The sequence below is a fragment of the Triticum aestivum genome, chromosome 3D (genome assembly GCF_018294505.1).
Source record: "Triticum aestivum cultivar Chinese Spring chromosome 3D, IWGSC CS RefSeq v2.1, whole genome shotgun sequence".
NCBI lineage: Eukaryota > Viridiplantae > Streptophyta > Magnoliopsida > Poales > Poaceae > Triticum > Triticum aestivum.
Window position 1 is genome coordinate 114,882,338 of NC_057802.1, and position 13,525 is coordinate 114,895,862.

The following is a 13,525-nucleotide window of genomic DNA, read 5'->3' on the forward strand; positions in this document are numbered from 1 at the left end:
AATCTAGAAAAATGCAGAGCACATGTGTCGAAGTCTATGAGTTAAACTCGGGTGTGCAAATTTCATCTGTAAAGTACAAGTCAATGAAGTATGCGAAGTCCAACATCTATACAAGCAATATCTACTTTTCATAAAATTTCATATTCCGTTTTAATCAGCGCACATATACAAGCCGTTGCTTTTTTCTTTTTTTGAGAATCGCCGTTGCCCAGTTCGTAGTGACCTACTTGAAGCCTCCACCTAACTATGCGTGCTCCGAAGTGCAGAGAACGATTTTGCACTGAATGGAATTGAATGGAGTCCCCAGTCACCATCACCATGAGGTAACGAATTTAAGAGGAGCCAAATCTCTCGGCGATGGATCGCCTGTCAAGCAAACAAAAGTCCCTGTCCAGAATAAGACTCCCGTAGATTCCCTACCACACGTCCGCACTACACGTATGTATCAACATAGCCACGGCCAACGAGCAAAAGGAATAAGTTTGACCGCTCATTATGAGGTCCTCTTTACACGATCGGTCCAAGCAACTGCCAGTCCAGTCGAGCACGCACGGGAGATACCGCCGTGTAATGTAAATAACTCGGAAATTTCTCGCTTCATTGTTATAGTCGTCGCTAGATGATCCATGAACATGGTTGTAATTTTTATTATCTCTGTTGTTGCTTGTACTATTGTGATTAAATATGAATAGATTGAAAGTTTCTCGAAAAAAAACACTCCGTGCAGTATGCTAGTACTGCTATGAAGTGTAGATTTTTCTTCTTCTTTTGGGTCAATTTCCTGCACAGTGTGGTTGAGGTCAAAATCGCATCGGATCCGACCGCTCCATAAAGATCTCGAGCTTAGTTGGCCGGAAAGGAAAGAACGGGCCGGCTGCAGAAGATCATCGATCGACGTCGGCGAGCAGTGCACGACTGTGATCATGCGAAAGGGAGGGCATATGATACTAGCTACTCCTACGAGCAAGTTGCTGTACTTGCACCACATGCACGCCCGTCCCGGCGCGTTCAGCGGCGGGAGGCCGGCGCCCGTCGCGATCGGCTCCGGCGACCCGACGCGCCGACAGCGACCGGCGGCCCCGCCGGCCCTGTCACGCGTCGATCGGGATCGGACCACACCACACCGGCCGGGAGAAAGGGACGCTGTCTGCGCCGGGCCCGCCCTTCTCTTTTGCGGGGACAGCCCGGCCCACCTTGACCGGACGACCGGCCGTGCCGGAGAGCTACCTCTGTCTAGCGGCTAGCGCCTACGTGCCGGCCCCAGCGCGGCGATTCTGGGTGGGGCCCGGGCGGGCGGCGCGCCATGCTGCCCAGAGCGTACCTAGCTACGGCTACGTGGTCGCCGGCGAGGCTGGGGCTACGTGGACGCCGCCTCGAGCGATCGCGTGCGGCGCTCGCCAACCTACGGGACTGATTGAGCGTACCTACCGGCTACCGTGGACATGAGTCGAACAACGTGGAACTTGTACATACGTTTGTTTCCCCATATGTATATTTTTGATAATTACCAGACTTTATTCATCGTATATAATGGCTAAGTCGTTTTTTTCTTGCGGGATGATGGCTAAGTCGTTTACAAGCAATGGAGAAATAAAATCAGAGACGGGTGAATCCCAAAGGCCTAATGATCTAATACTATCTGCTAGTATACTTTTTATCTGGAATCTATTCTTCCATGACGAGAATAAGTGTGCACTTTCAGGTGAAGTCATATCAGACGTTTTCGAAGATGTTCTTGCACATTGCTGGGGTATCGAAACCCGTGAAACCGGGGCTACTGCCATTAGAACAGTTTTTAGCAAGGCCATTAGCTACTTCATTGGCCTCTGTAAAGTAGTGATCAAACGACGTAGTAGCAAATTCGAACGAAATGTTTGCATTCCATGGTAATTGGAAGCTCGTGTCCCAGGTATGCTTCATCTTCAACAACTGCTTCAATCGCAAAGGTGCTATCAGACTCGATGATTGTGTGTTTATGGGTTGAATTCTTCTGATCTACGCATCTATTCATCGGGGGCGGTTGCTGTTCTGTTATTGTGGTCCTGTGGGGCCTTAACACGACCACTTCTCGACTGTCTACTACAACAAGGTCTGCCCGACTCCGGTGACGGAGGGGCGATGACAGCGTCGCGCCTTCGGCTCGCTTCAGTGATTGTAGTCGTCGCTAGGTGGTCCACGGACCTGGATGTAATTTTTACTTCTAGTGTTCTTTGTACTACCTTAATAGTTGATGAATACATCGGAAGTTTTTCCCGCAAAAAAAAAAGACTCGATAAACACTCATCTGCACCCAACAACAGTTTGTTCCGAGTAACAATAATCTCTGCTGAATCCACATCACTGATATGAGGCAGGTACCATGTTGAAGCTGCTATAAAGTCACCATGCTCGTCCTCGCAATAGCACCACCAGCTCCCGTCGGAGTATCATCATAAAATGATGCATCTAAGTTGATTTTTCACCACTCCTGTCGCTGGCTTCTTGCACACATGATTCTTCTTTCTAACCGGCTGGTTTGGAGTACAAGCTCAGACAAAATTAGTGGCGATAGCCTTGATCAATGTAGCAGTTCATTCCGGGGTCTGGATGGGCACACCCTTGACGCACTGGTGACGTTGCCACCAAATGTACCAAGCGACCGTAATGATCAATCCTGCCTGTGGTAAATCTCCAGCCTGGGCATTTTATCTCATGAGAACGTCCATCGTAACAGAACCCAATCGATCTTTAGTAACAGCCTTCTGAATCACTTCATTCAAACTATGCTGCGTTCAAACCTTCATCGCCCGCGGGCAAGTGGTGTTGGGTATCTTTCAACCCTCTCTTGCATATCGGACATTGGGGTATTAGAGGTATGTGTCTTCCTACGAGAACTCCATAACATGGGAGAGCTTCACTTTTCCCAAGACTCGCAGCTGCCACACCAGATAGAGAGTTTGTTTCCTCGTATAAGTTCTCTGTGGATCGCCTTCAAAGTTGTTGCGGACTTCCTCTTCCAACTTCCAAAGTTGCCTTTTACATCACAAGAAGCGCACTTTTGGGGTGTGTGGTGTACCTCTGCGTGCGTGACAGACATGGCGATCGGTTGTGCACGATAGCACTCGAACCTGAACCGCAGACATGCATATCCAGCTATCCACCATTAAACTAGTCGATTTACTCGATTGATGTATACGTAAACGGCCAGCATAGCACAGACCAAGCCGCATCAGCATGCCATCAAACCTACCACTCGAGTTCGGTTTATTCAAGCACGAGGGAGAAATGTGATTGCAGCTATACGGCTGGCACTGTCGTAAAAGAAAAACGACCCCCACGTGTGGCGTGCGCGCGTAACAGGTTATCAGGCCACAAACGTGCCTATCTGGGACCCTGGCATCATTCCGTGTCAGCAAGAAATTAATACTAGTCAACAGTGCAACGAGCGAATCAATTTGTGATTGCATGGTTACCGTGACAGCAAGAAATACTAGTCGAGAGTGCAACGCAAATCTCCTTATTGTTGGACGGTTAGAAGAAGGATAAGGATAGTGGTATTTCTAACTCATCAGGGTTTAAGTTCTAAACTTAGCTCACATTTTTCTAAATTTATTTCAGACTTTTTGACGATGTTTGTCTAGTAGAATGAGATGTTTCTGTCGACTACAAGATGCATGTGCTGACCTTGTCAATCTCTTTTTTTTTGCGGGAGACCTTTTCAATCTCAAGATGCTAATATAGCTAGCAAATCACTGGCAGTGATTGTTTGGTGCAGTTTCCTTTAACGGATCATAGCCATGGCCAAACTTCTGAAAGGAAACGGCGACATGGTTTACATTTTTTTTTTGAGAGTTGGCGACATGGTTTACATAAGAAGAGAGTTACAATTGCTAGCAAAATAAATCTAGACGAGAAACCATGGAGGCGACCCAGTAACATCGCCTAGCGACCCGTGTAAGATAGGGCCCATCCTCTCTTCCTGCTAAGAACTTAACTGCCATCTGCAGCAGCAAATTTGCTCGTTTTGCCTGCAATGCGCGTAGCCCTATCAACCGGAAAATTGCATAATCGATTTATTTATTTATTTGTGCATATCTTAATTCCCACAGTCGAATCCCCCGTCTTTTCATGTCATGTCGACTAGTCGATCGGATCCATTTCAATGATATGAGTTACTATCAAAATCTAATGTGAAAGCGAGTTGGTCCAAAACGTGATAGCTTGTTCCGGAACCAGAAGAAGGGTGGGAGTTGATGCACCAAACGTTCTACACACATAAAGCTTTCTATTGTGGGTACGAGAGAAAAATTGTGCAATTGACTTTTCAAGATTTTTGAAAAGTCCATTAAAAAAACAGGAAACGAGCAAAAAAGAATGAGAAAATCTACTTGGTAAAATGTAAAGGAGGCAATTATCTGAAAAAGGAAAAAGCTTGAAAGGAAACACGAGATTGGCTATTTCATCGGTATCAAAGCAATAAAAAGTACCCCCCACACCCCCTAAAGGATGAAGGCCGCACAACCATGAAAAAAGGAGTAGCTATTACTAGTAGAGATGAGTGATGTAGTTCAACATACGTCACTGTTGCATGGCTAGGCATGAGATGCATATGCCTGTGTGTAACTCTTGGAGCATAGATCACTACCGTTGCAGTAAGAGGTTGATCGGCTAATTAAACTTAGATACTGGCATACTTGAGACGATTATCTTCTGAACACTTCTGAAATTTCTGGAATTTGCAAGGGACAAACATAGCACACTTTATTAGCATAATTTCTTGCACTAGCTTGGTGAGGATTGTCAGCATGACCTCTTGTTCTTGCAATATCGTTCCTGTTTTTGAAAAAGGAAATGGTTTCAAGCATATACAACCTAACAAATGATGCAAAATAAAGTAAATATTTAAAAAACAATCAGAGAAATTATAAATAGCAAATCAGCATATAGGTACTTGCAGTGGCTTCTTTATCAAAAGATGACCAAGGTTGAAAATGGCCCAAGATCCATCCATCATTCTCTCAAGCCTTTCTAGTGTACCATCAATCATCTTACAAATCAGAACTAGTGGAGTATTGGCCACACCATCTTACCAGTTGCAGTAAAGTTGATCGCCTAATTAAACTCACATACAACACAATTGAGACGATTATCTTCTGAACACGAGATTTCTAAAATTTGCAAGTGACAAACATAGCACACTTTATTAGCATATATTTCTTTCACTAGCTTGGCGAGGATTGTTAGCATGAATCCCTTGTTATTGTAATATTGTTTCTATTTTAAAAATGGTTTCAAGCGTATTAAACCTAACAAATGGTGCAAAATAAAATAAATCATTGAAACAAATCAAAGAAGTTATAAATAGAAAAAATCAGCATATAGGTACTTGCAGTGGATTCTTCATCAAAAGATGACCAAGGTTGAAAATGGCCCAAGATCCAGCCATCATTCTCTCAAGCCTTTCTAGTGTAACATCAATCATCTTACAAATCAGAACTAGTGGAGTATTGGCCACACCATCTTACCAGTTGCAATAAAGTTTATCGGCAAATTAAACTCACATACCAGCACAATTGAGACGATTATCTTCCGAACACACGAGATTTCCGAAATTGCAAGTGACAAACATAGCACACTTTATTAGCATATATTTCTTGCACTAACTTGGCGAGGATTGTTAGCATGAACCCCTTGTTATTGCAATATTGTTTCTATTTTTTAAAGGAAATGGTTTCAAGCATATTAAACCTAACAAATGGTGCAAAATAAAATAAATATTTGAAACAAATCAGAGAAGTTATAAATAGCAAATCAGCATATAGGTACTTGCACTGGCTTCTTTATCAAAAGATGACCAAGCTTGAAAATGGCCCAAGATCCAGCCATCATTCTCTCAAGCCTTTCTAGTGTAACATCTACCCTCTTACAAATTAGAAGCAGTGGAGTATTGGCCACACCAGTGGCGGTGCCGGGACAATAAATTTGTGGGGTCAAAGAGATTGTTATCACATATTTTACATAATTTGTAGAGTTTTTAATATAGATACACACATGTATATAATGGAATAGAAAAAAACTATGGAGACAGCTGACCCCACAGCTATAACGAGGATTTGCCGCTGGGCCACACCATCTTAGGTCTTATCAGTTGCAATATAAGTTGATTGGCTAATTAAACTCACATGTGTTCAGAAGATAACTGTTATACACAAATTGATTCGCCGCTCGCCCTTGTTGAGGACCACCATCTTAGGTCTTATAAAAAATAGAAATGGATTGCATAATTGAGACGATTATCTTCTGAGCACATGAGATTTCTGGAATTTGCAGGTTACAAGCATATAACACTTTATTAGCGTATATTTCTTGCACCAGCTTGGCGAGGATTGTTAGCATGAACCCCTTGTTATTGCAATATTGTTTCCGTTTCTTTAAAGGAAATGGTTTCAAGCATATTAAACCTAAGGAATGGTGCAAAATAAAATAACCTTTCCAAAAGAAAATCAGAAAAAATACAAATAGCAAATCAGCATATAGTTAGGGAGGCTTCTTTGTCACAAGATGACCAAGGTTGAAAATGACTCCAGCTCCAGCCGTCATTCTCTGAAGCCTTTCTAAGTGTAACTTCGATCTTACAGTCTTCGTCACGGACGCGGATAATAGAGACCCCATAGCCTACTCACATAGGTACTCTTTTTTTTACATGAATAGAGGGTACAACTAGTATTTTGGATCTGCCTAATGTGTTTCCCAGACCATCAGTGAGCGTCTCCAACTATTGTGATTAAAAAGAACTATTGGGATACCTGTAAAGATCCCAATCTTCAGTAGCGATTAGCAAACTGAAGTTGGCAAAATGCGTGCTGGTCTAATGTGTGCTGCATGGCCGGCCCATCTAGAACGTGATATTATTATTCTTGGGTTTGCAGAATATATAGCAAAATACTACCACATTACAGGCTTTCGTTCCGAAAAACTATCATTTTTTTAATTTTTCAAAAATCTACCACAAAAGTGGTGGGCTGTTCCAAAAAACCCAAATGACTACATTGTTTAAAGTTGATCCAGATTATGACAGATCAGGCCCGCTCCTAAGTAAACCATTTGTTGACTTTTTATTTGACGTCAACTAACATGTGGGTCCCACATGTCAGCTCTTCCTTCCTTCTTCTTTTATCTTCTCCCCAAGAGCACCAGCAAGGGCCGGCGAGCCGCAGCCGCGGAGAGCAGCGGCACCGGCGAGCAAGCAGAGCCCCAGCCACGGGGAGCAGCGACGGCGGCGAGGAGCGGCGGCGGCGGCGGGCAGCGGCAGCGGGGGGGGGGGGGGGAGCAGCGGTGGCGGCGGGTAGCAGCAGCCGCGAGCAGCATAGCGGCAGGGAGAAGCGGCGGGGAGCGGCGGCGCCGGCGGGCAAGCAGCGGCGGCAGCGGCGGCAGGCAGCAGCAGCCGTCGCGGCGGGGAGCAGCGTCGGCGGCGGGTAGCAGCAGCCATGAGCAGCACATAGCGGCATGGAGAAGCGGCGGGGAGCAGCGGCGCCGGCGGCGGGAAGCAGCGGCGGCGATGGGGGAGCAGCTCGAAGCTTCCCGCCATGGCGACGGGTTACGGGAGCGAGAAAGAGCACAGGGACCCAATTGCTTTTTTACAAAACTTACATGGACTGTTTTGCATTTTTTAGGACCGACATGTGGGCTCCACATGTCATAACGGTCAACTAACGGTCCAATATAACAGTGACCTGACGAGTGGACCCCCTTTGTCATAAACGTGATTAAAACTTAACGCTTCAGGAACTAGGGTTTTTTGGAACAGCCCACCACTTTTGTGGTAGATTTTTAAATTTTTTAAAAAGTAATAGTTTTTCAAAACGAAAGCCTGTAATGTGGTAGTTTTTTGCTATATACTCTGGGTTTGCAAGTGATAAATATAGGCATACATCACACATTATCTGCATCCATCTCTTGCACCTGGCGAGGATTTTTTTAGCATGGACAGCTCAGCGGGGCTCCCCGTTCATGCAGTCCATTTCTATTTCTGAAGAAGGAAATGAACCCGGACTTATTATCCTGGTGGTCCTCTAAGCAAGTGCTGCAAAACTATCCTTTTCTATTCTACGGAGTACATTGTACCACCACGCCACGGCAATTCACGAAATTATTGGTCCATGTACTATTATGTCCAGTGTTTTTAAGGCCCGTAGGTATCTTGCCTGGCTACACAAGAGCATTTTCCCAATGTTGGCAAAAAGACCCGTATACGTCGTCCACATGGAGTTAACTTGCAAGCAATACTGGCGAAAGGCCTTTGATTGTCAAAAGATGACCGAGGTTGAAAATGACCTTGATCTCTTGGCCATCGTTCTGAAGGCTCTGACCGAGCTAAGTTTTCTGGAAGTGTAAGTGTCATCACTGACGTAGATAGCACACATTCCGCCTACGTACAGAAGTACTCAAACGGTGGGGATTAACCCGGCACGACGGATACCACGATCTAATGCCGCGATGAGCAAAACGGCAACCCATGGCGGTGCCAAGCACCGATCCATGCCATTGGCGCTCGATCTAACGGCCCATATCAACGCACTATAGCGTCACAGGTGCACAGCACGGCAGAGCGCGCGGAATATTCAGAGGCTGTACTTGTACCAACCTTCCGGCGGGCCGGTGCGCCTATAAATAGAGGGCAACGAGCTCGGCTCGTATCACTCAACTCGAAAAGCTCTCGCGCTTGCTCGATCAAGCCTTCTCTTGCCCTGCTTTCTCCTCTGTTTCCTCGAGAACAAGGAAGAAGAAAAAGCCGACCATGGTGGTCCTTGCCAAGGGCGAGCTGGAGCAGATAGCGCTGCCGGCGGCCCAGCCGCCGCTGGCCCACGTGCGGGAGGTCGACCTGTCCGCCGCCCCGGGGCCCGGCCGCGCGGCCGCGGCGCGCGCGCTGGTGTCCGCGTGCGAGGAGCAGGGCTTCTTCAAGGTGACCGGCCACGGGGTGCCGCCGGAGCTCGTGCGCGCCGCGGAGGCGGCCGCGGCGGAGTTCTTCGCGCTGCCGCAGGCCGAGAAGGAGGCCGCCGCTGGCCGGCCGCTCGGGTACGACAGCAAGCGCATCGGCGTCTCCGGCGACCTCGGGTGGATCGAGTACCTCATGCTGGGCGTCACCCCCGCCGGCGCGCTGCCCGCCGCCTCCTTCGCGTCCTGGACATTGCCGTGCGCAGGCGCCGCCGTCGCGTCGCTGTCCGAGCCCCCCTGCCCCTTACGGTGAGTTCGTTCGCTCGCCACCCATGCACGCTGGACATTTTACATTCGCCCTCCGCGTCTGCACCGGCACCCCCTCCCTCCGCTGACAAACACATGCACATGCACACATGCCACGCCACGTTTTTCTTCCCGCCCTCTCGTGATCTGCTCAGCTCAAAATGCCTGCTCGAACAGTCCAATCACTGTCAGTTGGAGAGCATTACCTGAACTCCTAAAGTGTACTACCAAAAGTGAATCTTAGCCAGCAACACCAGTCAATTTAGCCATGTCTCTCAAAGTCTGAAGAAACGTCAATGACATTAACACGAAGCTGTAGGATTTTTTTATCGTCGAATGGTTTTAGAGTTCCTGAAATTCCTGAAAAGCAAATTTGAAAATACAAGATGGAGGATTTCCGTGGATAAGACTGGCCTTTCGTGGCCGCGTGGAGCTTCACTATTTATCGCGGCCGACGTACGGAGGCGGCGAATCTTTAACGTTTGACTCACGTGCGGCGGCGACGTAACGGTCGGCCCGTTGTTTTCGATCACTCTCTACTTGCCGTGCTGCTCCGTTCGCACGTGTCGGCGTCGCCGTGCACCCGTGTCGACGCGCCGCCCGTCAAGCTACGTACGTACGATGCCTTTCTGCCGCTCCGGTGACGTGCTGCCGTTTACACTCCACACTGCCGCGCCCCATCCCTATCCGCATCTCCTTTTGACATCATTAATCAGAGTCGCGCAATAATACGTGGAGTGATATTTTTTGGTCGTTTTTTTGTTGCTGTCAGGGATCTTCTGGAGGAGTACGCGGCGGCGGTGCGGCGGATGGCGTGCGGCGTGCTGGAGCTGATGGCGGAGGGGCTGGGGATCGCGCCGGCGGACGCGCTGTCCCGGCTGGTGGCGGACGCGGAGAGCGACAGCATGCTCCGGGTGAACCACTACCCGCCGCGGCCGGAGCTGCAGGGCCGCCTCCTGACGGGGTTCGGCGAGCACACGGACCCGCAGGTCATCTCCGTGCTCCGCTCCAACGGCACCTCCGGGCTGGAGATCTGCGCGCGCGATGGCTCCTGGGCCGCCGTGCCGCCCGACCCCGACTCCTTCTTCGTCAACGTCGCCGACGCCCTGCAGGTACGTACACGTCGGGCTGCTCTGCCTCTGCTACACCTACTACTCCTACATGGTAGGAGTACTTTTCTCTCAAGGACGTGAGTACGGTGCATGCTAGATGCTACTACTGTTGCTCGTCACTTTTACTGTGGGTGCATGTCAAGTCGATCGGATCTCCAGGCGAGCAAATCAGATCGAGTCAATAATGATCAGATCAGTGCCCGGTCTCGAGCCTTCTCTCGAGTGTCCACATCAAACAAGGGCAGCAGCAGTGCAGCACGAGGCTACAAATATAGCACTGTATGTGCATGCATACGGCCAGCACGCAGTCGTGTACAGGGCCCGCCCCCTTGATCCCTGCACGTGAAAACCCTGGCATGATGAATGATAATAATGCGGGCATGCATGCATGAATTAATAATTATTCTGAGACTAGTTTCAGGTGCAACGCATCGTATTAATTTGGTCCTCGTGCGGTTTCGTGGGCGTGCATGCAGGTGCTGACGAACGGGAGGTTCAGGAGCGTGAGGCACAGGGTGGTGGTGAGCAGCGAGAGGCCGAGGGTGTCCATGATCTTCTTCGGCGGCCCGCCGTTCGGCCAGAGGCTGGCGCCGCTGCGCCAGCTGCTAGGGGACGGCGGCCGGAGCCGCTACAGGGAGTTCACCTGGAAGGAGTACAAGAGCAGCACCCACAAGGGCAGGCTCGCCACCGACCGCCTCTGCAGCTTCGAGAACTAGCCAGCGACCACCTGCCTGACAGACTAGCTTCCGTGCGTTACGTATATACTGCAGGCTATATACTTATGTGTGTGTGTGATGAATGCATGATCATGATCCTAGTTAACTAATGAAGCCCGGATATTGAAAACGGATTTGCTAAATCTCATCTACTACCTCCGTCCTTATTTATTGGTGCTTTCGCTTTTTGTGTCAAATTTTGATCTTAGATTTAACTAACAAAAGGTTAATGCATGTAACAGAAAATAATATCATTGGGAACTATGTTTAAATACGAATCCGATGATATAATATTTTGTGACATGCATTATTATTTTCTTAGTTAAATTTATGAGTAAAATTTGGCACAAAATATTAAGGGGACTAATAAACCAGGACGAAGGTAGTAGATGAGAAATAACAAAGTCTCATTTAACTCCTACATATCATTTGAGTAATCAAACAAAAAATAAAAATAATAAACCTGCATGAATCTTCATCAAAATCAAGTGGTATTGGGAGTTAGATGTGACTTGGTTAAGTCTCATACATCTAGATGAAAGCTAGACACACCCGCTCCCGTGTACAAGTGCTCTCGCTATCTGGGCCCCTTTATCGTCGAGAATGAGACCACCTCTTGTATTCGGCCCGTATCTCACAACAAATAAATAAAAATACGTAATATTCTTATTTGAACAATAAGGTTCCCCTTATTACGCAGATAAAGGTAAAGCCATTAGAAAAGCAGGTGCATGAAAGAACAGAAATTGGAGCAATTAGATGAAAATACAGATACAATAGACATGACAGGAGATAAGAGTATCTATAGCCGGACTTGGCAATCCGACCTCCTATACGTCCGCGAACGCGCCCGGGCACGCCCGCCGGCGCATCCGGACGGGCCCTCATATTTCTGTCCCGGCATCCACATATCTCAAATCCGGACTCTCAAATTCATGCAAATACATGCACGTTGATCATACAAGCCAATGTCGCACGTAAATAGCAAATGTTGGTATGAAGCATAGATAGTGTTTACATAAAATTAATTTGAAGTGCCAAACTCAAACATTGGCTCCTTGGTTGCCATTGTGGGTCCACATATGCTCCACAAGATCATTGAGTAGTTGCGTGTGCATCTGCTAATCTCGAAGATTCTGATGCATCTACAAAAAGTTCATCAGATGCACTACAAAAAATATGTCAACTAGTGACCTTCTGTCAGTGACCCTGGAAGAATTGGTCATAGATCTATGACCATTTCAGACCAATTGGTCAAAAGCTGTTCGGGGGGCTCCAAACCCTAAACTATAACGACCATTTTGGTCAGAAAGGTCATAATTTCCTTACACGAAATGGTCATAAAGCAGATAGCACTGGTCCGCTGCCTTATTTCTAGCTGATCACGACCAATATAGATGGTCATAACCTTGTAAATTATGGTGGGTTGCTATGACTAGGCGCCACCTCATCAGTTTGGCCTATGTGTCATGTCCATGTGGCATTTTTTGCCCCAGGTTGTGAAGCAACCTATAGTTCTGTCATTCCCAAAATTCCCAAAAAAATCTCATAAATTCTTTGGGTCATATCTTCGTCAAATATGTAAAAAAAACCTTCCTTGCCTAGTTCAAAAATAATTCAACAATATTCATTTTCCTATTCTGTTCAGAACAACACTTTGTGAAGGAAGTACCACTTTGGCATGTCCAAATAGTATCCATTTCTACGGTGCTTTCCTATGCTCAAATAACCATCCTCCACCAAATGCCAGCTCAATCCATTCATTATTTTGAGCCCAGCTTCAACATTCGTATTTATGTCCAGTGTGGTACTTTGCAAAGCAAGTACCACCTAGGCTCCTCCTTTTGAGCTGAAAATTTGTGAAGACGGTCTTCTTAGTAACTGATCACCCTCAGCCAAAACTCACGCCCATTAGCCAGGTACATTTCGCGTACCGCTAATCAAGCACTTGGCTGCTAATTCATGTTTGAGCATCGATCGGTCTCCTCGTGAGAATCTTATGTTGTAATTTTCTTCCTAGCACCTACCTGGGAAGTGCCTAACCCACTAGACATGCCTAGGCCGCCCAAACCTCGACGTATTGCCACCAAACCATGTATTTATGATTAAATAGGTACTTATGTAACTAGAAATGATTTTTGGAAAAAATAAATAGCAAACTATAAGGCAGCTGCAGTTCAAATTTGACCCGCTTCCAACTTAATCGGCGGAAATTTGTCTTTTTCACAAGAGGTGGATCAAAACTTTTTACACCCAACCATCTTGTCAATTTTGCATTAAATATGTCCTAGTATTTTAGAAAATTGATTTGGTCCAATTTTGCAACAATTATTTGGGAGGTCCTTCACAAAAAAACCTCCTTTTGGGCACTAAAAAAATGGAAAATGGTTTTTTCGTCCAAAGAAAATGAAAACTTCCTTAGGCAATATTGTTTGCCATTCCAATATACACCCTTGTGCACAATATGAGATCATTTGA

The 13,525-nt window shown here is 46.8% G+C and overlaps 1 protein-coding gene across 1 annotated transcript; it reads left to right on the forward strand.

Annotated features, from left to right (window-relative positions):
• Positions 1-8,670: 8,670 nt before the first annotated feature.
• Positions 8,671-11,214, forward strand: LOC101664699 (gibberellin 2-beta-dioxygenase 3). Its single transcript, XM_044500087.1, has 3 exons — positions 8,671-9,222; positions 9,992-10,331; positions 10,808-11,214. Exons 1-3 carry the CDS (start codon positions 8,777-8,779, stop codon positions 11,045-11,047), a joined length of 1,026 nt encoding a protein of 341 aa, XP_044356022.1. The 5' UTR covers positions 8,671-8,776; the 3' UTR covers positions 11,048-11,214.
• Positions 11,215-13,525: the final 2,311 nt, after the last annotated feature.